General features: G+C 40.3%; 1 protein-coding gene across 1 annotated transcript; it reads right to left on the bottom strand.

The window, feature by feature from the left end:
• Positions 1–283: 283 nt before the first annotated feature.
• Positions 284–26,734, bottom strand: LOC307234112 (aldehyde dehydrogenase, mitochondrial-like). Its single transcript, XM_080005709.1, has 13 exons — positions 26,396–26,734; positions 24,127–24,231; positions 16,224–16,364; positions 15,938–16,017; positions 12,525–12,636; positions 11,429–11,557; positions 11,100–11,213; positions 10,888–10,990; positions 9,235–9,419; positions 7,635–7,799; positions 5,203–5,360; positions 1,581–1,695; positions 284–938 (listed from the first exon to the last, which is right to left on the bottom strand). Exons 1-13 carry the CDS (start codon positions 26,510–26,512, stop codon positions 906–908), a joined length of 1,557 nt encoding a protein of 518 aa, XP_079861835.1. The 5' UTR covers positions 26,513–26,734; the 3' UTR covers positions 284–905.
• Between the last annotated feature and the right edge of the window lie 819 nt (positions 26,735–27,553).

Genomic DNA, 27,553 nt, shown 5'->3' with positions numbered 1-27,553 from the left:
CTCTGGAGGACAATAAATGAATCTGAATCTATAAACTTCATATTCTTTGACAAACTGCTTCTCTAAATTGCTTCAGTACACACACACACCCTATTATTTGAATGTAAGCATTCAAAGTTCATTCATTGAAGTCTAAATCAATCTATAGGCCTCATTAAACAAAATACTGGTGATCAGACAAACTTGACCGTGTAGCTCATTGTTGAGTCGTCAGTAGATTCGCGATTTTCTCCACAGGTAATGGACACATGACCATAAATGCAGAAATAAACAACCACTCAAATCATTACAAAGTATTTTTATGCATTTTCACCACAACTTGAGTCAATTTATATGTTCGAAAAAAGCATGTTATATTTCAAAATGGTGTTCATTTCATCATAGCATTTTGAACTACATACTGTAATTTAGATTGTGCTTGGGCTGCAGCTGTTTAAAGGTTGAAATCATCCCAATCTTAGATTACATATACAATAAAAGTTCTGGAAAGCATTTGTGGAAAGCATTTTTCCATTTGTGAGCGAAATGTTGCTGCTGTTATTTGTACATTGTAGCTTGGTAAGCTCAGGAAATTTCTTTGATTTACATACGAGTGAATATTTGAGCATGTTAAATGTCCAAATTGTGAACAGTAAAGTCAACATTGGCTTTCAGGAGCTCCACAGCAAAACATTTTTTTTTATCCCAGTAGGATGCACATTTGATTTGATCGCTCATCATGACTGCCCCCAAGTAAAGATAAAGCTCTGCACTGAGACAAAAACATATTGCATCTTTATCAAGCAAAACTCAATTTACAAAAAGAAAGCAATCACACTGCATATTTGCAATGTACAAAACGTCGCAGGAGCTGAACTCCATTGTATTGTCAGCCGCGGAGGTCATTGCCAGTGCTGCTCTGTCTTTTAGGAGTTCTTTTGAGGCACCTTGATGGTCACCTGATGGGGAAGAGGAAATGGTCAAAGATTGTTGGGATGGTTAGGATTTGAGGAAACTTGACATATTTAGTACTGTATACATGAAATATATGCATCTATTACATCATTAGTAATCAGCACCCTGTATGAAAAGCATCAACATACAGTAATGTCTAAATTACTACAGTGCTGACCTGCCCTTTTGCTTATATCGATTTAATAGTGATTGGTCAATGGGGCGAAAGGATGCAATCAGATTATTAGGTGCAGGGTTGTCAATGTACAGATATCCCTTTCTTGTAAACTAAAGTACAACCACATGCAGGTGTTTGTTCTGATTTATTTGATGTAGTTAGCCATCTGTTTCACCATGAGTTGTCACAAAATTACGATTTCAGCTTATTTCATTGAGATATCGCATGAATTATACATTAAAAAGTTATACATAAAACAGTGATCCAACAAACTGATTTCCATTTGCACTGCTGCACTCTCATGAGATGTTGCAGTGGGGATGGTAATTGTCCACAAGTCTGATTATTTTTGTTGTCTCTGCATTCATGTGAGATGGCTTGTTGATTGTGTCTGTGGGAAGGCTATACTTGCTTGTAAACTGCTTCCTTCAAACATAGTTTAGAATATTAAAAGTGAATATCTATTTACCGTTTTGACTTCTGTGTAATTATCCAACCCATACTCGCCCAGCTCTCTGCCATTTCCCGAAGCCTTGTATCCTCCAAATGGCGCTTGGGCACCAAACACATCATAGCAGTTAATCCTGCATAGAGACAGACACACACTTACAGTAGAATATTGTCACTGTATCTCTCAAAAGTCACATTTTAAAAATGGTGTAATATCAGAATTAAAACACTTTAATTGTAATTCACAAGACCAGTCACTTAACCCAACAATAAATTTGCTTAATTAACAAGTTGCACCATTCTTCCGTTTCAAAAGTACAGTAGTTGTAAAAAAAAGGTTGTTTATACTCTGTAGGGTACATTTGCTGCATTTTAATTGACTCGATACATAAATTGTCTACGCTATACCCAGTCAAACTCATATCCTGACCTGCCAACCTTAGGCAAATATTTAGAATACCACAATAGTGTAACAGGGAGTCTCCCTGGCGTTTGAGTTACTGGAGCGAAATGACTCCAGCTATTTACACTGTAGCCATCTCGTAACGAGGCTGATCACATCATATGTGAGCTACCACCACTAAATATATATATATATATATATATATATATATATATATACATACATACACACACATACACACAGAAATGTATCTGTGGCAGTTTCGCCAACACACGCCATCCAAGTGGCGTTTTCAGGGCCCTCCGGCACAGAGAGACATTGTAGAGTGGGCTGGCTGAAATTAGCCCAGGAGCAGATTAAACATGTCAAGGCTCCTATCAGTGTGTGTGGGAATGGGGGACTTTAACTTGTTGCTCGTTAGACCAACCAATGAACAACATGTATGCAGCCACACTGATCCCAATTCCCTAGATCCAGGTCAGGTGTGGCTGCTCACCACATCATCCCCACACACCCCTGACACCAAACTGAGGCCAGGGAGACTACCTGACCGAAGCCCACCCCCCCACCAAGCAGAGAACAGAAAAAAACCCAATACATACTGACATAGCGTTCCTTTACCTACAATATAGACCCTGACATAGGGTTCCTATACCTTTCTGCTTTACACATACGGACCTTTGATCGACGTACTGAACCAACGCTATTTTATTTCCATCCCATATGAAGAATGCAAAAAGAGGAGGTGCTCAAGGAACTACACTGTGCCAGACCCGCCCGGCCCCGTCCGGCCCATGTATGTCAAACACAAGAACATTAAAAAGATATTCAGAACTGTTCTTTTTTATTTTTTTTCCCTTGTCAACTTGCTTGTTTCTCATCGTTGTTACATCAATTTTTCCATTTCATTTTTGTTTCTTTTACATGAACCGCACGAAGATATTCACAAGGACAGGTTTCTAGAAAATGTTTAGCACGAGTGCAGACTGCCGTGGATTTTTTATCTTTTTGTATTTTCTTATTTTTTTTTAAGTGTATATATATATATATATATATATATATATATATATATATATATATATATATATATATATATATATATATTTTTTTTTCCCTTATTGATTTCATTTATTTTATTCATTTATTCATTTATTAACGGCCCGCTTAAAGGCACTTCCACAACACAGGGGCGGGAGGAGAGGGGGAGAAACTACTGTCCATCACTCTCATAAGACAGTCCATTCTAGTGTCGAGTATAGAGGGGGTGGGGTGATATGGGGGGGGATTTTTTTTGGGGGGGGGGGCGGGGGGGGGACGCTATAGGTATATCTCGTAGATATATATCCAGCTCCTCGTGAAACAAGTCCCACTCGTCCTCGGAGTCCGTCACCTCATCGTCAGACTGACATACGTCAGACTGACATAGGGTTATAGACTGACATAGGGTTCTATACCTTATAATATAAGGTATAGTAATCCTATGTCAGAGCCTGGAAACAGGGTTTCCATAACTGAAACAAAAAAAAAAAAAAAAAAAAAAAGTAACTGGTCCCCTGCAACACCACGGTCGACCACTTCCTTCCCCCCAGAGAGACTATGTAGACTGCCCACCCCACTCTTCTTGAAGGGCAGCCCTCAGGTCATTGAGGTTCTGGGGTACAGAGTTACGAGCCTCTACATGGCGACTCAGCTGATCCCATAGGATTTCTATGGGATTCAGGTCTGGAGAAAATGCAGACTAGTGGCACGGTTGCGCAGTGCATTGCACTGCTGCCTCACAGCAAGAAGGTCCTGGGTTCGATTCCTGCCTGGGGCGCTGTTGGCACCGTGCTCCGGCGGGTTATCTCCCAAATAGGAGCCACTGCTCCTGGCTGTGCCCCCAGAGGAAGGACAAGCCAGGATGGGTCAAATGCAGAGGAACCATTTCACCGGCCGCCATCAAAGCATGTGCGTGCGTGTGTGTGTGTGTGTAAGCAAGTGTTGTAGTGTGGTGTGTTGCGTGACAAATAAAGACTGTTTCTTCTTCATTGTCGTCCATGAAGATGAGGCTGTGGCCAGGAGCAGATGAAGCCTGTCATGACACAGGGCTCCTCTCTTGACTGAGTGTGTGGACGGGGTTTTTGAACCTAATGCTCGTCAGCCCAAACCAACGAGCATCAGGTGTGGCTGCTCAAGCCATCCCATCCACCTTACCTAGATCCAGGCCAGGTGTGGCTGCTCATGCCATCCCATCCACCTTACCTAGATCCAGGCCAGGTGTGGCTGCTCACCACACCACAGTATCTCATTAGATTTACCCCTTGAAATGCTCGTAAAGTTACCGAACGTTTACCAACTAAGGATGCACCAATTGCAATTTTCTTGGCTGATTCCAAATATTTTAAAAGTCTGACCTTGCCGATTCTGGCCAATTCAGATTTTCAGATTTTCAACATTGCCTATTAATTATATTGTACACCGTCATCATTTTGAGTTTATATCCATGATCAGAGGAATTACATTTCCTTATCATTTGGTCTCATTGGGTATATCTGCTGCACGTCATTGACAAATTCATTGCGTAAACTGATCATGCTCACATGATAGGACAGCTGCACAAACGGACTACCGCTGCAATATTCAGTTACCATAATAGTGCGATGGCTGATTTTGACACTGTTTATTATTGTTCATTATTCATCATGGAATAATAATAGAACATGGAACGGTCACAATAAAATTGAATATGGGTCTGTCACCAAGTTTTAGGATAATGCAACCTGTAACCTGTCTCACTGAGTTTTAGTAGGACATAGCCAACATTTCCGTTATCTGGTAATTGCCGGTTTTTGTTGAAAATCTGTTCAAATCCGACAAGTTCAAGGCCATGTTGGTGTACCACAGCCAGAAAGACTCCGTCTCCCTCCCTAAACCCTTGCTTGTGGGCAGGGACTCCCATAGTATGTAAAAGGCCTAAGACTCAAGAGCCCTGTAGAATGTACTCCTCAAAGTAGATGATTGCTGGTCATTGTGTGCTGTGTTTGAGTGGATTTGCTGGAGATCCGTCCTTGTTCAACTAATAGAGTTGTGTTTAGGTCCAGGACCCAAAATCCAAGCTGCAGCTCAGCAATGACTAGGAAACATTCAGGGCAATAGACCAGACACCATTATTAGATTCTGAAATCCAATTGGAGCTTCTTAAAAAGGTCATACATTACGATTTTAACTGTACCCTCAATAATGCAAATATAAATCCTACCAGACAGTGCCAGCACGGAGTCCATTGGAGATGTAATGTGCCTTGTCAATGTCCTTTGTAAAGACAGCTGCTGCCAGGCCATATTTAGAATTGTTTGCTCTCTCTAGAACCTCCTCCAGGGTATTGAATTTCAGGATCTGCATCACTGGTCCAAAAATCTAATGGAGGAAAAGATTTAAATGTTGTGAAATTAGTCAAAACGCACATCCACATTCAATACTGCCACAACACAGTGCTATATACAGTAGATCTATAAGGAGCTGCTACTTGAATTTCTCCTCGGAAATTTGGATAGAAAGACAGACTAATTGGACCGTACAGGTACTCCTCACTTAACAACGAGTTCCGTTTCTCCAACCAGGTCGTCAAGTGAATAGGTCGATAATCGAGGACCCGTGTTATTTCACGGTAAGGGGGTGTGGCGATCGTGAATGCTAGTGTAGTGAATACTGACAGACTGCTGTAACGAAACTGAGAACGGAGATGCTTGATGCTGAAAATCTGCGGATGCTGTACGCAGCGCACAATACAGACTGGTCAGAAGGCTAGTCGGAACAGTCGTTAAACAGGTAGGTCATTAAGTGAGGAGTACCTGTATTATATTTATCACTTCTATCACTTCTATAATGCTATTGAATAATGCATATAATGTACTGTATATGCTATAAATGGCATCACAAAATGCCTTGCTGCTAGTTTTCAGGGAAATTATGACAAATTATGGAGCAAATTTAGTTCTAGAAAAACATTCCAATGCAGCAGACACCTACTGTACCTTGGTCATAGATTTCACCCGATGTTTCACTTCCACATTGGCAAAAATGGTCTAAATACATTGGCAATAAATACATCTCTTAAAGCAGCACTATGTAACTTTTGGCAATTGGGATTTGGCACCCCTACAGTTTGAGTGTAATTGTACCTGTACACCACTGTTGTAAGACTCTGTCCGGTGTCCGAAAATAATTTATTTTACTAGGAAAATTTGAACCTTATCGGTCACATTTCAATAAAAGTCTGTTACAAACGCAAATATAATGTGTATATAATATAATAAATATAATGTGTATATAATAAGCAGATGTGCTTAGCCTGGCAGATCGGTTTGTACGCACAAGTCAGAGGGTGAAACAAACCCTGTGGCACAATGAAAGTGGCCCTTTATAATTTAGTTTTGGGGTTTCTTTTGTAAAATTTACCAGGCAAAAAAATAAATAAAAAAAAAAAAAAAAAAAAAAAAAAAAAAAAGGTAAATACCAGAGCCAAACATCAAGGCTGGGACGTAGTGCCGTAAAGGGTAACGCACTCTTCCCTCAGATTTGTACCCGAATTACACAGAAGTTACATAGTGCAAGAACAGGCGTTCGAGGTGGGTGCCATTCTCCATATTACAAGTCAGTGTACCATCAAAATGATGGTACAATGATGCTCTTCCTATAGGCAAGATAGGCGACCACCTAGCGCGCCATCCTGAGGGGGTGGGGTCATGGAGTGGGAGCGATCGGGGTGCAATTTGTGCACCTATCAAATGGTACTGACGATGTGTGGGTGCCGTGATCGGCGTGGCAAAACAGTGTGTTTTTATCATCGATGGAATTCATTTGAATTTACATATACTTATGGAATTAAACAAGCGCATATCGAACGGCATGGACCCATTCACACACACCCGTCACACTCTCCCCGAGCAATCCCTCTCCATGCGTTATGCTCAGAAGATTATCTTAACGAGTTGCGTCATGTCCAGATGATTCATACATATAAAAATATATTTATGATTCCCCTTACTTATATTTCCTCATTGACATTATCCCTGTGCATTGTGTAAGCCTCTATCTGCTCTGTACCTGTTATTGTAATGCCATTAACTGACCCCAAATTTTTTTAAATAAATAAATAAAATCGCTGCTCGACTTGAAGAATCTCAGTCGACTGACAAGTTACTGACTGATAATTTCAGGCGGCAGCTGGAGTTATTGATTTTTTTTTTTTTTTATCATTAGTTGCACACGTTCCAAGAAATTAACGCTAAAACATTTTTCAGTGGCATTACTAATAAGTAATGGCACTAATAACTAATAAGTCATGGCACTGAGTAAGTAACTTTACTAAACTAAAGTGCTCTGCAAATCGGTAATGCTGATATGGCCATACAGAATGACTTATCAACGAATAAACCTCTTAGATCTTAACGTTTTGGGGAAATAACTGCTAAATTGTTGAGGGAGAAGTTGCTTTGGAAAGCTTACAGGTACGGCTGTGAGTGAACTACATTAATGGGATGACTGAAAAATGTTTTTGTTTTTTTAAATCAATAATTTCTAAAGAAAAAAACTAAACAAATCCAACTAATTACTCCGTAAACTACCTCCAAACTGTTGCCAAGGGAATCTTGATGAGGTTGAAGCATTATGCATAATAGCCAGCAGTACCTCTTCCCTAGCGATGATCATTTCATCCTGAACATCTCCAAAGATGGTCGGTTGAATAAAGTAGCCTTTGTCAGCAGCAGCTTCTCCTCCGCACATCAGCTTGGCGCCTTCTTTTTTACCATGGCTAATATAGCCTAGAATCTTCTTAAACTGCTCTTCATCTACCTAGAAATGGTGGCAGACATGATGACAGCGTGTTGGGTACAAGGGTATGATTTGATCGAAGTAGTCTGATGTTAATTATCTGAAATTCAATGAAAAGTGTGTTGTTCATTCTGAAGGGCTAGGATAGCAAAGGCTCAAACAGACCAAAGGTAATTATGGTTTTGTGTTTATTTATTTATTTAGTATAGTCGTCAAAATGTGTTGATATGTCTAAGCTTCTATCTTAGGAATTTGACTATTCTATCTGTAGGAATTTGACTCTGTTTCTTATCCTTAATAGGGAAAAAGTTTATCCTTACATAAATGTTCCAACTTCCATACTTTGGTTTAATGTTTATAATGAGTGTAAAGACTAACGGACATGTATTGGCAAATCTGTACAAGAGTCAGATACGGCTACATTGATTAAAAACGGGAGAGCTGAGTCAAATAAATCCAGTCATTAGTCAATCGTCTGTGGCCCCACCCCTCTCTGGCCAGAGAAAAAAAGACTCAAGAAAAATGTTGCTGTATGCAAAACATGCAACAGCATCAAGATTTCGCATTGGGAACTACCAATACCGATCGATGTTAGATTTAAATACATGCGATCCTACCATTTTAATTTGTAACGTATTTCCCCTACGTCGTTAAAGTGCTCAATAAGTGTGAATGATTGCATGGCAGTTGCTCCTTAGGTCTCCACCTTAAAGACATTTATCTGCCACTTTGTCCTGAAACATCTTTGTCTCTCGCAATACGGGTCGTCCTCTTTCGGCGCCGATTCAAATAATCTAGCCTGCCTTTCATTGTTTTGATTAGTTAAAAAATTTAATATTTACTTAGAGTGTTGGACCCTAGTGTACATGCTCTTTGAGAATGCGTATTTTAAATAGTTAATTATGAAGGCCAAAGAATGACACTAATAAGTAATATGCTTTCTTTATATACAGTACAGGGCTTTCATTGCTTTATCTTTTGGTGTGTCCCAACCTTATTTTTATAACAATGAAAAAATCTCATGCCACACCACTATCCCTAAAAAAGCATGCATAGTTATTATTCCCTCCTATTAGTACTCGCTTTTGGTGTGAAACTTGTTTTGATGAACTTAGAGCTGGTATCTTGGTTGGGATTGATAAATTAGTACAGCCTTGCAATTTTGATCTTGCGACATGAGAGCTAATTTCCATTATTACTTGTTTGGTGTAATTAGACAAATTTTCATGGTACACCTACACTTCAATTCATGTTCAATTAAATGTATCTATTGTTTTTTTGTATAGTATTGCAAACCTTTTCTACCGGTTTATTTAAATTGCGCATTGGAACTTTAGTAGAAATGTTATATCAATTGTCATGCTTTCATAAACACATGTATCAATTTATTTTTATCATGATTATTATTTGTTAGTTTCTTCATTTGGACAAAAGTAACCACATAAATTTGCATTACCTGAGGCCCCTGTTCAGTCTTTAGATCAAAGGGGTCACCGACTACACGTCTTTTAGCTCGCTCCACACTGCGCTCCATAAACTCATCGTAGATGTTCGCCTGGACGTAGGTCCGAGAGCCAGCACAACAGCACTGGCCTTGGTTGAAGAACAAGGCAAAGTGAGACTGCTCTACTGCATCCTCCACTATGGGTAGGGTGGGGGTGGGAGTGGGCGATAAAACATCAAAATAAATTATCACAATATATGAAAACAATTATTTGCTAATAATTTCAAATTATTTAACTTACTAATTTCTCTTATAAAAACATTGTTTGCGAATTTTATGAGACAACATACAAAATTAAGATGCACTATTACATAAGAATTTATTATGCGGGTGACTGACTGTTTTCACATTCATGAATTTTCCTAGTGTTGATAGAAATCAACCTCTATAGCAGTGGTTCCCAACTTTTCTGACTCACAGCCCACAATTCTAAAACTGAATATCGCATTATGATTTTAATTTTTCTAATTCCATACACTAAATGTCAATGAAGTACTGCACTGCATGTGGTAAATAGGCCCCCCACCTACTCAAATAAATAAAACGTTTCTTGGTGAAGCATTGAATCTGAATCTATGTTGAATATGCCGCGTTACTGCTCTCTGATTTGCCACTGCTAAGACAGACTGAGGACTCACAACACGTTACTGGACTGTCCAAAAAGGAACTTTTTGGCCACAACAAAAATAAGTTGTGTTTGGAAGAGCACCTTGCCAACTATCCAACTATCCCCACCCTCACGCCAAATTGCCATGCGGTGCGGTCACAAGCGCTGTAATGACATCATTTAAAGGCGTGCACACTTAATGACACTATGGCTGCGGTAAGTATAAAGCAGGCTTTACACACTATGTGCCTCCTACTTCCTGATCGGTCACATTATGCGATCCAATTGCCATGAGGAGAAGTTACGTCACAGCACACCAGTGAAATACCAGCATGGAAAAAAATATTTGTTTTTATTAAATAATTAATTCTGTTAAGCAGTTTCAAAATGCTCCGTGTCATGTACTCATCATATCACAGCATCATGTTCCATTTAACATTATGATCTTATCTTTGATATCACAATCCAAATCATATCCATAACGTAAACTACTCTTATGGAGCACCTACAGGTGCCTACTGGCACTTCTCACCAGCTGCCGGTACGCTGTTCTGCCCTGTTCTGACATATTGTAAAATACATAATTTGATTGGTTATTTGGAGGACACTTTCTTTTAATTATTAGAACACAAAAGGCTCCCCCCCCCCCACACACACCACTCGCAGCTCAAATGGAAAAGCTCCGCTTCTGCGACATAGTACGCAGTCTATTTCTCCAACACAGAGTTAACTTGCTCCAGGCAAGCCCTGTCTGTGGATGCCTTCTATAAAGTTTGGGACCCATACTTGGATTATATTGGACATATAGTATATTGTCATCTATCGTACTTCAGGGGTTTTCTCACCTACCAGTAGTTTAATCTGTCTTTAGACCTTTTAAGTAGTGATTACATGAATACAAAGAATATTGCCCAGGGTTGTAAAGGACTTACAATCACACATAAAATATTGATTGAGAACGATACCCATTCCCAGTTGAGCACACACAACATACTTACTGTTAGCGTCAGACATGACAATATTTGGACTCTTTCCTCCCAGTTCTAGAGTGACTTTCTTCAAGTTACTGGTTCCTGAAGCCTGTTGAATGAGCTGGCCGACCTGACAGATAGCAACGAGTAGGATTATTGAGAGATAACAAGGTGCATTTAATAAGGACAAATTGACCGATTTTCAACTTCTTGGGCTTAAAGAAATTGAATTGTCCTACCTCTGTAGAGCCAGTGAACGCCAACTTGTCAACATCCATGTGTTGAGCAATGGCAGCACCAGCTGAAGGTCCCATGCCAGGCAAAATATTCACAACACCTTCTGGAAAACCAACCTAACAAAGATGCATAACTTAAAGTAAAAAAAACAGGCATGTAATAACCAGTTAATTACGGCTATCAAAATACTGTTTATAATTAAAATACTCCCAGCGCGCGCGCACGTACGCATGCACACACGCAACATATACTGCAATTGTTTTTCCTTCTCTTACAGGTCCTCCAGTTCAGCTATTGCCATACAAAATAGATCAAAAATCCTGGCAAATACCTCTTTAATAAGGTTGGCTACATAGAGGGCTGTGAGTGGGGTTTGCTCTGCAACCTTCATCACCACAGTATTGCCGGTTGCAAGGGCAGGCCCAAGTTTCCAGGCCTGCATCAGAAGGGGGAAATTCCACTACAACAAAAAGAGAAAAAAATGAGATCATAGCGATGACTGCTTCTGTTCAACTTTCTTCATGAACTTACAGCAAAATATATTTTATATAGATGGTTCATTCTTCCATTACTATTCTTTCTACTCAGTTTCGGTTTAGGAACAGCTCCTACCAGTATATCCAGATTAACTTTAGATATAAAAGCAACTCCTATGTGTAGGTACGGAGGGAGTCTTCTCCAAAAGAGTATTCTCTCATGTGAATTCTGAGAATCTATTCTAAAGATAAAGGGAATTTGTGTGGACTCCGGGGACAGTCTCGACTCCAAACTGTGGTAACGAAACAAACCATTTCATTCAGTGAATCATTCATTTAGTGAGTCATTTGTTTTTATTAAAGCCTTATTTAGCGTTTGCTGTACAACTAAACTTTTTGTGGCTTCAATATAGAATCTGAATCGATTTAGATACATGGAATCAGAAAAACGACTTTTATGTACCTTACCCGTGCAAAACTTATTGGATGGGATCTCCATTATACAAATGATGTGTCACTATACATTTGTATGGTTGCAACATACATACACACACACACATATATATACACATACACACACACACACATATATATATATATATATATATATATATATACACACACAAACATATATACACATATCTATCTATCTATCTATCTATCTATCTATATATATATATATATATATATATATATATATATATATATATATATATATATATATATATATATATATATATATTACCATGGACTATTTAATGAATAAAATACAATTATATTAAATGCAAAAGAAAGGCAAATTCAATGACTGCTGCAACATGGGACCAATAAACTCATATAATAGCCCACAACTGTATGAACAATTTCCTGACTGCCAAATAGGCCCTCCTGAGCCAGTAAAAAATGATTCATATTTAGAGATTCATAGATTCTACTCCCTCCTTCTCTTACTGGAATGATTTGTCCACAGACACCAATGGGCTCATGTCTGGTATAACAGAAGTAATCTCCATCAATAGGAATGGTTTTCCCCTCCCATTTGTCGGCCCAGCCAGCGTAGTACCTGTACACAAACACGAAACAGTTATTTCAGTCCAAAAAATAAAATAAGAAAAGCAGAGATTATGCATGTCTTTGTTAAATGGCCATTTTGAGATAGGGGTGTAGTATGCCTAGCAGCATAGAGGTGGTTACTGCTTTTACCGCAAAAACTGATTATAAGCATCTACACTATAGAATTTCCCCATTGCTGCTGATTAAGTACAGCCCTATTTGAGTTTTTGACAGCTTGAAGTGGGCTAAGCCTCTATATTAGTATCAAATCCTTAATTGTATCATACAACTCATCCTAATAATATAGGCAATCAAAAATAGTGCATTGCTACATCGAAATCAGAAGAAATTATGGGCAACAACCACTAAGTTAAATTACATTAGTTTACAGTCTATATAATAAAAACATTAGTCTTCATTCTAAAAGAATGAACATTTTCAAATTTTCTTCTTAAGAAATAAGAAATTCAAGTAAGAACATATTGTTGGATCCTGAAATGCTTTTGCATACTAACGATTTAAGCACACATCTGTGCTGCAAACTGTTCGTGAATGAGGTCTCCGTGTGTGCTCACTGTCTTTGATAAATAAATATGTAAAATAATTAATAAACAAAAATAAAAAGCCTGATTTTTGCAACTAATGATCTGAAATATATTTTAAGGGTTCACTTTGGCATTACAAAACAAAATTCAAGGACTTTAAAGCATTTCTTTTTCCAAGTTCACGCAAAAGAAATATACATTTTCAATGTGCTCTTCATTAATTGAAAAAACAATCCTAGTCTCATTGTCTATTATTTATATACCGTATGTATATTATAATAGTAATATTTGCTTTTTTACAACCATGCTGGATTAAATAAGCATTTACCCCGTAATAATACAGTATGTCGTAAAAGTAATTCTAGAAATGTTTTGTGATTCAAATAGTGACGTAATAAAACAAGGGGGAATATCGCTATGATGTTTTCAATGATTATGTTCTTTTCAAGGACTTCAGCACAAAAGGGCCTATTTTCAAGGTACTCCAGTACTTACATTTCTGACGACAAAATGTAAGCAGATAAGTCACAGTTTTAACTTTTTATAGCATCAGCCTTGAGTTTAATGCACAGCCTGGTACAGGCCAAAGAAAGAACATACACATTTTCAAATGATCGGACACAGAATTACACGGTACACTGCCCACTCTCCCCTCACTCATTTTTTTTCCAGGAGTATTTCACATTGCTTTTGGCAACAGATAAGCCCCTTTCCCACTTGCACTGAAAGCCGTATATCTACTGGCAATGTTCCAGATTGGCATCATGTGGGAACAGGAGCCCGTCTCAATGCAGACTTGCCAACCTTGGGAAAATTGAGCACCACAATAGTGTAACAGGGAGTTTCCGTTGTGTTTGAGTTACTGCAGCTAAATGACTTCATTAGCTATTCACACCGTAGCCATCTTGTAACGAGGCAAATAGCATTGTATGCAAGCTACTACAACTAACTATATATACACACACAAATTTATCTGATTAAGATATACCCCTTGAAATGCATCGTCTCGTAAAGTTACCAAACATGTTTACCAACTAGAGATGCACCGATTGCAATTTTCTTGGCTGATTCAGATTCCTGATTTTTGACCTGCCGATTCCGATTTCTGATCTGCTGTAAGTTGATGACAAATTATCATGTGATAGGACAGCCACACATACGGACTACACTGCAATTTTCAGTTACCACAATAGTGAGATTGCTGATTTGTGTTTATTATTGTTCATTATTCACTATGGAACAATAATAGAACAGGAAACTGCCCCTGAGTTCCAATAAAATAAAACAGAACAATGAACGGTCCCTGAGTTCCAATTAAATAGAATATGGGACTGTACCAACTTTCAATATAATGCAACCTATAACTCACTGAGTTTTAGTAAGCACAACATATAACTACCATGGAAATGTCCAGTCAAACTTAAAAAAAAAAAGTCAATTTCGGCCGACTTTTCTCACTCTCGTTCACTGGAAATCCTCCTTTGCTCACAGTGCATTAAACCAACTGAATCAAATCGAACGATTCATTTTACTGAGTAACTCGACAAGAACAGAGTCTCAAAAAAACAAAACAAAAACAGAGTCAAACTCTTCATCACCAACAGAGCTCCGCTGTAATGACAGCGGACAGCGGTAGAAACGTATTCTGCACAATTCGGGAATATTGTCATACAATAGATAAATTATTCATCTAATCTTCTTTGTTTACCTTGAAGTACCCTAGAAACAACCTTTTTTCTTTTGCTCTGTTTTCAGCGTCAACTACAGAACATTATGTTGGTATCGGGTTTGACTACTAAAACTTTTTTACCAGGAGAGTACCTGAGCACAGTATCAGGCGTGTAAATTTGACCGGCACAGAATCTGAAAATATAGACACTGATCGTCCGATCACCAGTCATAGCCGATTAGGCTGAAAATCGGCCGATGCATCTCATATCATTTTTTATTTTTTGGCGTAGTTTCAGCTGGCATCTCATACCTGCGTATTTTGATCCAGAATTGTGTGGTTGGTACACAAAATGCGTGCAGGTTGGCAGGTCAATGTTCCAAAAAAAAAGAAAAAAAAATCGCTCTGTAAATTTCTCTTGAACTAGTATAATTTCCGGCAAACTGTTGGAGCATCTGTGAATTTTGGCTTAGGGTTATGGTGCCATGGTGGCGCAGTGCATTGCATTGCTGCCTCACAGCAAGAAGGTCCTGGGTTCGATTCCCGCCGGGGCGCTGTTGGCACCACTCCGGGCGGGTTATCTCCCTAATAGGAGCCTTTCTGTGTGGAGTTTGCATGTTCTCCCCGTGCTCACATGGGGTTTCCTCCACCTAACGTCAGTAAGGACCAAAAACATGCACACATCATCGTCTGACCAGCGATGGACACTCATCACCCGGTCCCCGGGCACGTCCACGTATGCTCCTGGCTGTGCCCCCGGAGGAAGGACAAGACAGGATGGGTTAAACGCAGAGGCCTCATTTCACCGGCCACCATCCAAAAGCATGTGTGCATGTGTTGTAGTGTGGTGTGCTGTGCTGTGTGACAAATAAAGATTGTTCTTCTTCTAGTGTCCATGGACAGGGTCTCTGTCCCTACGCAGTGCGGGGAGATGGAGAGTGAAGCAATGGTCTAAAAAACTAATTCTGTTGTCTAGTATTCTTAAATGGAAAATACAATTATTTAGCTACAAAAAATTACATTCAATTTTGCATAACATTATGGACACAGTGAACATTCTATTCAAACATTGATAGCTGAGTGATTACTTATCTCACCTGAGACATTTAACCACAGTTGGGAGATCCACAGTGTAAGAAACAGCGTATGGCTTCCCATTGTCAAGGGTCTCCAGTTCCTATGGAAACAATATTAAAATACCACACAAGTTCAAAGTTCTTTTCAAACAAAAATGTGACAGCTGTCAGTGAGAGGAGATTCACTGCATAACAACTTGACCCTATTACTCAAAAAGGAAAAATCATCAAGCAGGAAAAATTGCCAGATTAAAAAGGTCGCTTGAAAGGAAATTTGAGACATGAATAATAAGCATCACTGTCTTACAGCAAGATACGCAGAATCTCTCTCAATAGCGTCAGCCAATCGATGGAGCAGCAAGCCACGATGGGAGGCATCCATCCGTCGCCATGGTGACCCTAACCTGAAGGCATCCCGTGCTGCTTTAACTGCCTTGTCCACATCCAACTGAAAGCATAGGAGCACAGCATGGTTTTATACACAAACCATCATCTACAGCTTCTGTCTTTAGCTTGCTGCTAAAGCTAAAGTTATTCACTGCAACATATGATGAAGCTGTTGTGGGGATGTTTTTGTTTTTTTTAACCTATTGCCTGTTAGACCGTTAGGTATTCAGCCACACGGATCCTGGGCCCAATCACCTAGACCCAGGACAGATGTGGCTGATCAAACCACACCATGTCCACACCAGAATCATTTAGCGGACTCTTTTGTCCAAAGCGACATACAAAAGTACATGTTTCACGGGGTTATACAAAAATATGTTAAGAGAAAATGGAAGAGAACCTCATGGGGTACGGAGATGGGTGTTCAGTCTGCGACTTAAGATGGGGAGAAATTCAGCTGTTTGAAAACTGGGAGGAGTTCGTTCCACCATTGGGGCGAAAGGGATGAGAAGAGTTGCAAATGGGATGAACTACCCTTGAGACTTGGCCTTAAACTGGCAGGGTGGGTGAACATCAAGAAAAAAAGGTTGCAAACTTGGGTTCCAACTCAAAAAGATTTTATTGAAATCCACAAAACAAACGTAGGTTCTTCCAGACTTGGCATTCACAAAACAAAACAAAAAACCAGGAGTTACAAAATTAATGCATTCTTGTATCCAAACTGTTTCTGACAAACACACCACTCCTTGCTTCTTTGGCCCTCCAAGCTCTCAAGTCTCCTCCAGTAATCAGTTTATATTCCCCTCAGCTGGGGTCTCTCCTCCTGGAGTGAGGGAAGTGTAGTCTTTAGGTTGGCAGCCATCATAGACTGCAGTTCCTGTGCCAGCCACCGGGTGGGAATGTACCTTCCTTGGCTAACAGTCCATTTTTTCCCCCCCAACATTGTATTTATTAGATGTTAACAATTTTGCACATATCTCTCTCACTCTTTAGTCCAATCTGGGGAAACAATTTTTTCCCTATATTTCTTCAACCCGTCAAGCTCAGATTTTACACAGCACAGCAATTTTTTGTATTCCATTGTCAGCCCAGAGTTTGAATCCTGCATCGGATTTACCTGGAGGGAAAAAATTGTTTCCCCAGATTGGACTAAAGAGTGAACGAGAGACATGATCCCCAAGATGTTTGTTAACTTGAAACACAGTAATCATATTTTTAACAATGGGGTTCTTTATGATTTTTTCTAAGCCTTTTAACATTATCCGAGTACAGGAAAAGGGGAAGAGGGAGGCTCAGCTGTTGGCTCTCCATCTCCCTCCAAAGAGGGGCTTCCTCTTCTGAAAAGTAAACCATCACCGTTCTTAACTGAGCCGCCCAATAGTACCAGAGCGGATTGGGGCACTTAAGCCCCCCTCTATCATATGGCAAGAACAGCAGTGACAGTCACAACCTGGAGCGTCTATTGTTCCATATAAATCGAATGAAAAGTTTCTTTAGGTGAGAGAATAGATTACTCGGTGGCGGCGGTGGTACATTTTGAAACAAATACGGCAATTTTGGCATTACATTCATTTTAAGGACGTTTATTTTCCCTATTAACGACATTGGTATAAATGACCATCTATCCATCGACTTTTGGACTTTGTGCATTAAAGGACTGTAATTAACTTCTACAATATTCTCAAGATGGGTACAATTTGAATGCCCAGGTATGTAAAACAATCAACAACTTTAAATTGAGCAGCTTCCTGAGGTGGGGATTTCCTTTCTAAATGGTTTAACGGCATAATTGAAGTTTTAGATTTGTTTATCTTATAGCCTGATATGTTTCCAAATGTCTTGATCAAGTCTAACAGAACCGGAATAGATTTTCCCATATTTTTTAGGAAGACAATAATATCATCTGCATATAATGCAAGACGATGCTCCTGTTCCCCTATCTTAATTTCAGAGAAACGTTTATGAGTTCTTACTGCAATAGCCAATTGTTCGATTGCTATAATAAATAATAATGGGGAAAGAGGGTCCCCTTGTCTGCATTCTCGTTGTACTTTAAAAGGTTTTGAGATATTACTGTTAGTCAATACTTCTGTGTATGGATCGGTATAGAGCAACTTTATCTATTTCCCAAAATTCCCTCCCAGGCCAAAGCGATCCAGAATTTCAAAAAGGTAAAGCCACTGGACTCTGTCAAACGTTTTCTCAGCAGTATCTTGCGCCCCCTTTTGGCTGTGGAGAATATTCAAAACCCTTCTGACATTATGGAAGCCTTGTCTGCCACGAATAAAACCACACTGGTCTTTCCTAATTATCGTAGGTATTATTTCTTCAACCCGTCTAGCTAAAATTTTACACAGCACTTTCAAATCGGCATTTAGAAGGCTGATTGGCCTCTATTCTCACATTTATTATTTGGTTTACCAGCTTTCGGCAGTAATCATGGCTCCTCTTAACGAGAATGGCAGGATTCCATTTGAAAACGATTCTTTAAACATTGCCAATAGTGGTGCTTGCAACCTATTTCTGAATTTTTTATGAATTTCAATAGGTAGACCGTCTGGCCTTGGTGATTTACCTACTTTAATACTATCAATTGCTATGGACATTTCCTCTAAAGTTATGTCTTGCACTAATTCAATCCTGTTTACTTCTGATGCCCTGGGTATATGAATTCCATCTAAAAAAATTGTCCAATTTAATTTTGTCATGGATTACCTCAGAACTATAAAGCTTCTCATAATATTTCCTGAAGGATTTGTTTATTTCAGTTGGTTCTACAATGTCATGTCCCTGGTCATTTTGAAGTATAGAAATTAGTCGTTCGCTCTGTAACTGTTTGATACGCCAAGCAAGCACCTTGCCGGATTTTTCAAACCTGATCATAGAATGTTTGTTTTAGGCGAAGCAGACTGGATATTGCTCTTGATGCAGAAATCTCATTATATTTTGTTCTGAGCAGGAGTAGTTTTTGATGAGTTTCAGCAGAGCCTGAATGGTAATATTCATTCTCCAGAACTTTAATTTCGGTTTCCAGCGTCTTTGTCTCCTGATATGTCTTCCTAGCTTTAGGACTAGTGATTTAGATTATTTGGTCCCTGATGACGGCCTTAAAGGCCTCCCACCTAATACTGGCTGAAGTTTCTGTTCATCTGAGATGCAGGGGCGGGGACGGTAGCTCAGGAGGTAGAGCTGGTGGTCTAGTAATCTAAAGGTTGCTGGTTTGATCCCAGGCTCCTCCTGCTAGCATGCTGGAGTGTCCTTGAGCAAGACACTTAACCCCTAATTGCTCCTGATGGCTGCGTCCGTCGGTGTTTGAATAATTGTAAGTCGCTTTGGATAAAAGCGTCTGCCAAATATAATAATAATAAGAAGAAGCAGCGTCAGTCAGCCATTTCTGCTTGAAACGCCATCTAGGGGGATCCTTCACTAATTGGAACTCTTGATAAACTGTGGAAGTTGGAGCGTGGTCCGAGAGTAGAATTTTATATTTTAAGCTGGCTGATATCAGAAAAAAATCAATACGGGAATAAGATTTTTGTGTGCTGGAGTAACATGAAAATTTAAAGTCGCTAGGATTTGTCTCCCTCCAGATGTCTATCAAATTCATATCCTTCATGAAATGGTATATTACCCCCCTACTTCGAAGATGAGATTGGTCACTTCCTGAGCTTCTATCCCTGACTGGATCCAGGGTACAGTTAAAATCTCCTGCTAAGATATAATTGCCAGAAAGATCGGACAAGGAGAGAAACAAGTTCTGAAAAATTTTTAGGTCATCAATATTTGGGGCATAAATATTTGCCAAAATATTTTTTTCCTTAAGAATATTACCCTGAATGATAAGATACCGACCCCCCTTGTCTTTAATAATCTTATTTACCTGTAAAGGAATAGACTGGTGCACCAAGATAATAACTCCTCTTGCTTGGGAAGTAAAGTGGGCTGAATATACACTGCCTCTCCACCTTCTCCTAATCTTTAACTCATCATTTTGCATCAGATGTGTTTCTTGAAGGAACACTATATTAGACTGTATCAGTTTGATTCTATTCATCACCTGTTTAACTTTCTTGAGTTTTTGTAGCCCTCTGCAATTCCATGAAGTAATTTTAATTTTTAGCTCACTAGACATTTAATGAATGAAATTCTGATTCTCCCCGACGTTTGAAGTAACTACCATAAAGGAAAAACAAAAACATGACAAATACAAACTTGGCTGGAACAACCAATGAACATTGTGTAAACATACTGTACCCCTTAGCCCCTTCAGGTTACCTGACCTGAATACCCTCCCCCTTAAATCGTACGACTTCCAGAAAGCTACTTACTGTTCTACCCTAAAGTGAAGAACAGCGTAGCTGTGCTATCAACCTTTACCTCGAACCTTAACTCTTGTGCTACCATTTGGAAATAAAACTCTTTTCACTTGAACACTATAACATAGCAGAGGGATGGATCATGCCTCTTTCTCAGCAATTAAAACCACATTAGAATAAGAGAAGTGGGGAAAAAGGAGAAATAAAAAAAAGAAAAGGGAGAAGTACTATCTCCTTTCACTGTAGTGCCCACTGGTCCAATAACTTTGTCACTCTTGTCTCTTACTGTATATAGAAAAAAATATAAGAAAAAAAAAAAGGAGCAGAGATACATACAGTATATTTGTCCATTTGTAAACAAAAGGTTTTCTCTGTATTACCCGTTTTCCTATACAGACCGTCATATCTGGCGAGACAGAGTGTAAAAGTAACTAAGGTAGTTTAGCCCAGTAAACACTTCTAAACAAAAAAAGTTCCAAACTGAGCGAGTTCTACACAAGCGATAAGTGATAACTGCAATCGCTCATTACTAAACCGCGATAAGTGTTACCTTCAAGTTGACATCAGCGTTTGCAATGTAGGGGTTTAGTCCTTTCCATGCTCCTCTGACTTGATCCTCCTGATAAAGCCTTCTGCTTCGCTTGGGTTGTTAAAGATGTGAGATCGTCCCTTATGTGTAACAATCAGTCGAGCAGGTGGGATTATACCATACCAGAGTCCTAACGATCGGAGCTGCCGCCTCGCCTCGTTGAACTCTTTTTGCTTCTTGTGCACGCCTGCTGCCACGTCTTGGTAGAGCTTCACATGGTGGTTCTTGTACAGGACGTGTCCTTTCGACTTGGCTGCTCTTACCACCGCTTCTTTATCTTTATAGTTCAAAATCTTCATTATAAGCGTTCAGGGTGGAGCGTTGGTGTCTGTTCTCCGACCGACCCTGTGTGCCCTCTCCACTGTGGGTTTCGCACGTAGCTCCAGCGCCTCCGGGATCCAGCTCTCCAGGAAAGTACACGCATCTTCGCCCTCTGCTCCCTCCGGTAGATTCACCAGCCTCAGTTTGAGCGCCTAGATGTTGCTTCCAGGTCCAGTATTTTCTCTTCCAAGTCTTTATTTTTACCTTCTAGAGATTGCACTATAGTTTGGAGCGTTGTTATGCTGTCCTTGGTGGTGGAGATCCTCGCCTCTGCCTGCGTCACTCGCTCTGCACAGTCCGAGACGTCCTGCCTCACGTTCAATAGCTGTGAATAAGCCATCGAATCTGGTGGAAAACTCTGTTTTCATGTTGTCGATAGCTGCCAGTATGGTGTCGGCTTTGTCTCCCGACTCATCCGTTGCAGTTTGGTCTTGTGTTGTTGCGTCCTCATTAAGTGCTATGCTAGCTATTTCGTCCGTCTCATGATCCGTCTCCATAGCTTTAGCGCGAGGAGTAGCTGTCGAGCTAGCGCCCGGTGAGGTGAATTTCAACATTTTAGATTGGAGTTGATTATTTTGGGTTTGACTTACTTTTTTGGTTAAGCGAGGCATAACCGTAGAGAAACTGCATTTAAGAAGAGAAGCCACTGAATAAGACAAATCCTCTGCAGCCAAGTCTTTACTTTGTTTGATATTATTTGATGCTGCAGTTTAGTAATGTTACCATTTGTTTGTTTTTAGTGAGACCTGCAAGCGTAGTTAAAAATGCATGTTGAAATGATACAGCCTGGTTTGCTGTTAAAGCATGCAGTTGTGAGTAAGCTCTACTGCTACCCTTGAACAGTGTAGGTGTCTAGATTCTGGGCGTTTCATGAGGCTGTGATTATCCTTGATGTCACAATAGGTAATTTTATACATTAAGGTCAAGTTAAAAAAATAAAAACATTCACATTGAAAAGGTCAACGCTGTTGACCATGACTGTTTAGGTACCACAGTGTGCAGAAGTAGCAAAAATAACATTTTCACTGCATGCATAACAAAGTGTGTTTAGGGCCCTGAAGCTAACATACACTATTCACAAAAGGTTAGGGATATTTGGCTTTCGGGTGACATTTATGGAAAATGTAAAAAGTTTTAAAAACGCTACAGTGATATTATGTTATGAAAGTAGAAGCATGCAATGGTGATTTCCTCATCTCAAACAATTTATTGAAACAAAAGCCAACAACAGAACAAAAATGTCAAGGTCTCAATAACTTGTCATGTGCCCTTGAGCATCAATTACAGCTTGATAACGACGTCTCATGCTGTTCACAAGTCGACTTATTGTCTGCTGAGGCATGGCACCCCACTCTTCTTGAAGGGCGGCCCTCAGGTCATTGAGGTTCTGGGGTACAGAGTTACCAGCCTCTACACGGCGACTCAGCTGATCCCATAGGTTTTCTATGGGATTCAGGTCTGGAGAAAGTGCAGGCCACTCCATTTGAGGTACCCCAGTCTCCAGCAGCCGTTCCCTAATGATGCCACCTCGATGAGCTGGAGCATTGTCGTCCATGAAGATGAAATTAGGCCTGTGTTGTTCATGCAGGGTCACAATGACTGGATAAATGATGTTATTCAGGTAGTATGGGCTTGTCACTGTACCATTCACAAAGTGTAGGGCAGTTCTGTATTGACTAGACACACCTGCCCACACTGTACACCACCACCACCAAAGGCTCGTCTGGTGACAGTGGCTGATGCATAGCGCTCTCCTTGACGTCTCCAACATCGGTGGCGGCCATCATTTCTGCTCAACGTGAATCATCTTTAATCAGAGAACAGCACTGAGGCCCACCGGTCCCCCGTCCAGCGTAAATGCTCCCTGGCCCATGCAAGACAATGATGCCTGTGCCTGGTGGTGTGGTCAGGTACCCTTGCAGGTCGTCTAGCACGCAGACCAGGCTGATGTCAACGGTTTCGAATGGTCTGACGTGACACTTGGGTGCCTCTCACCTCCCTTAAATGTGCCTGGAGTTGAGTGGCATTCATCATCCGGTTCAGCAGGGCACTGTTCACAATGAAGCGGTCATCAGTGTGGGATGTGGCCAAAGGACGTCCACTTCTATGCCTTTCTGTGACTCTTCCAGTCTCTGTATCTCTGTTGCAACCTGCTGATGACACTCTGTGACACTCTAAGCTCAGTGGCCACTTTCCTCTGAGAACATCCTGTTTGAAGCCTCGCAGTGGCGAGGTACTGTTGATCAATTGTTAGGTGTTGTCTTGGTCTCATGATGTCAAAATGTGAACAGCATGATGAAGAGGACTGTTTAAATACCAATTCTAATTGAACCAGGAAATGTATTGGTCGATTCATGGATCGAACACCTGTTGTGAATTTAGCCGTTCAGCTCCTTGTTAGAGAACAGCAAGTTGTGCAAAAAGTACTGAAACATTGAACAGTTGGACATGTGCATTCAAAAGCCCGAAATTCCTGCGATGTACTTTATTATTTTATGTCAAATGGCTCTACTTTATTACTTTATACAAGGAATTTTGTGAAACGTTACACCTCCAATATGCACCTCTATGGTTTGTATTATTCAAAGTATGCATACCTTGTCGGCCTCAGCAATGTGACAGATCACTTCACCAGTTGCTGGGTTGATAGTCGGAAAGGTTTTCCCACTTACAGCATCCTGCCATTGGTTGTTTATGAACAGCTGGGAGGGGGGGTAAAAATAAAAATCAGGATTAAAGCAGTACTTATTATCAAGATCATTTTATTTCCTTTTTTTCGATTAAGAAAATGTCATTAGGAATGTCACAATTAGTGACACGAATCACAGTTTTCCGTGTTCCTGTGAACGCAGCATCACTTCCTGCATTGGAGCGCTTTCAACCGGAGTGCCGTGTGCACGTCTTATCCGGACATTGGCACATAAATAGACAGTAATATCCGTGTATCATTCGATCATTTCATATTCGATTTAGAATAGAAAATCAGAAATTATTGACTTTTCCCCCCACATGCAGGACCATAAAATGTTTTGAGTGTGGGGACCACTCAATAGGGACTGCAGCAGAGAACCCCCCCCACACTCCTCGCTGGGCTATGAGCCACTCTAGCACCGCCTCAAGCCGGAGGAGCGATTCCGGTCCCCGCCACCAAAGGTCTGATGTGCGCGCGCCGTGAACGGGCATGGATACTCCATGCTGCTTTTACTGAAAGGCTAAAGAAAGGGACACTCGTCAATTGGCAATGGGAAAGGTGTCAATCGCCTATTTTTAGCGGGTTTACCCACATTTAAAGACCTGCGTAGACACTAATTAGACTGCAAAGAGAAATTTCAATCCCTGGTTTGAGCCTTACTCCACCCACAGCACAATTTTGAAAAATGACAAGAAGTGGGGGAGGATTGGCTTGATTTGGAAAAGTTTGGACCTCCCTGTCTGTGTTGTGAAGTGTAGTGTCACTAAAAATAATGTACATCAGCATCCTCCCTGCACGCTTAGTATCTGTAATGCGGATTTGATCACGTTTCTTAAGAAAGATTAATATACAAACCATTTATTATTCCCTTTGGGGGAAATTCAAGTGTTACGGCAGAACACAGTGCAAGTCAAGAAGTGCAAGTTAAGAAGTGCAAGTTTTTTTTTAAGACAAAATAAAAATAGCATGTACAGATTTGTCAACAAAGTTGGTTGATGGGAGGGAGTAGCGCTTGTCCAGCTGACTATGTTAGCTAGAGAGCCCAACATGGGCAGGTGGCTACGCTAGAGCAGTATGTAGAAATAATAGTAGCGATAATAAGCAGATAGTGTAAATTTGTATTTTACAAGTACATACTGTGCCCATGTATATTTTTTTTATACAGTTTCTATCTCTATGTCAAATCAGTGGCAGAAGTGCCTCATGGCGATATTTTAAGTAATTTGGTGTCACGGTGCTTTAAATTATCTGCATGTTGGGAGTCAGTGTAAACGGGGGAGTATTTATTTCGCCACACAAGGTCAATGGAAAGTAGAATAAGGGTGAAAACAAGGAGTTACGAGAGAGATGACAACTAGGCGGCACTGCTCTCACTTTCCCGTGAGAACAACGTGTTTGTGAAAAGTGGGTGGGTGAAAAGGAACAGAAAGGAGAAAGAAAGACAACGAGAGAGCAAGGCTGCATATTGATTCCATCTTATCTCGGAAGAATCCAAAGTGCATGCACAATGTCTGCCCGGCCTGGTGGACTGCAGTGATTGCACAACAGCACTTGTACAATAGTACTTCTATAGTTTGCAAAGTGACCCACAGAGGAAGAAAATACGAATAATAAAACCGCTTGGTAAATAATCTGTGGTTATTATAGAAATTGAAAAGGACATGAAGTGATAATGGGCAGAATCAGTTTGAAAACACTGCATTTTCGGACAATCCTAGCAAAAAATAAAATGTCAGAAGATCCAAAGCATGCTTCGTGCGGAAACAGCTTCTGCCTGACGCCAACACGAACCTATCTTCAAAAAAAGCAGTCAAAACATGTTGGCGTTAGAATGTAATGTACGCATTATGCTGTTTGATATGGAATAACAGTCAAGATAAGGAAACGCGACTTTCTCCTGCACTTTTTAAGTAAGCGAATAACGTGCAGCTTCACGGACAGAGGGAGCGCTGAGAGTCGGTCGGGTTTTCAATGGCGTATTAGGGTCCGTCTAAAAATAACATGACCCAATTTCAAAGTTCAATCGCTTTTCGTGTGACTTATGACACCCAAACTAGGTCTATATAGTACCAAGACATAAAGTACATGTTGCGGAGCCTTTCAATTTCAAAACAGCTCCTGTTTTCTCTCTCTCTCTCTCTATATGAGACTTCCTATGTTTTTTTGTTGCCTACCTTATTAAAGTGAACCTGGGGCTCGGTGGAAGGTATCGGGATGGCGGCGGAAGAGTAGTTCCGCATTACAACTCTTGACAGTCGCGGAAGGCTCCGAGAAAAAACGTTGCGGTACATTGTAGCTTGAACCAAGACACGCACAGCGAAACCCAAAGGAACGGGACAGAGTGCAGACGCAGCTTCTCGTATTCAGTGCTCGGTATTTATCCACCGCTCCCTTGGCCGTCACTCCCCGGAACGTTCACGCTTAAGTCTTCCGGAGTGAGTCACACTAAAGCTGGTTAGATAGGAGCCGCGCCAAGAGGGCAGGGGTCATCCACAAACCTCCCATTTCTATCCACCAACCTCCCATTTCTATCCACCTAACCAGGTAATTTAAAGCGAAAGCGTCGCTGAAGAGTGGCAGTGCCGTTTTTTTTGTGTGGCACATTGCAATGCACTGCTGCCTCACAGCAAAAAGGTCCTGGCTTCAATTCCCGCCTGGGGCGCTGTTGGCACCGTGCTCCGGCGGGTTATCTCCCAAATAGGAGCCTTTCTGTGTGGAGTTTGCATGTTCTCCCCGTGCTCACATGGGGCTTCCTCCATCTAACATCAGTAAGGACCCCCACCAAAAACATGCCCACATCATCGTCTGACCAGCGATGGACACTTGTTACCAGGTCCCCACGCCAGGATGGTTAAATGCAGAGGACCAATTTCACCAGCCACCATTCAAAGCATGTGTATGCATGTGTTGTGTCGCATGACAATTAAAGATTTTTTTTTAATAGTGAAATAACGTTTCTGTAAATTTACAGCTAGTGGTTGTTCAGCCATGTGCTTGACCGGATTGTGGACTGTAGGATGATCATTATCCAGTCAGTTTACATTATATTATTTAATCACTAATATTACTAACACTGTGTACTTTAATTTGGTATATCATATATATATATATACACACACACACGTATAGATATATACATATACACATACACATATATATACGCATATCTATAGATATATATACACACACACATCTATATATATACACACACACACACATATATATATATACACACACACACACACACATATATATATATATATACACACACACATATACATATATATACATACATATACAGTATACATCCACAGTAGACATCCACACACATA

Source organism: Zeus faber, assembly GCF_960531495.2.
Source record: "Zeus faber genome assembly, chromosome: 8".
NCBI lineage: Eukaryota > Metazoa > Chordata > Actinopteri > Zeiformes > Zeidae > Zeus > Zeus faber.
The sequence above is the reverse complement of the archived record's forward strand: the minus strand, read 5'-3'. Positions and strand labels throughout refer to the sequence as shown.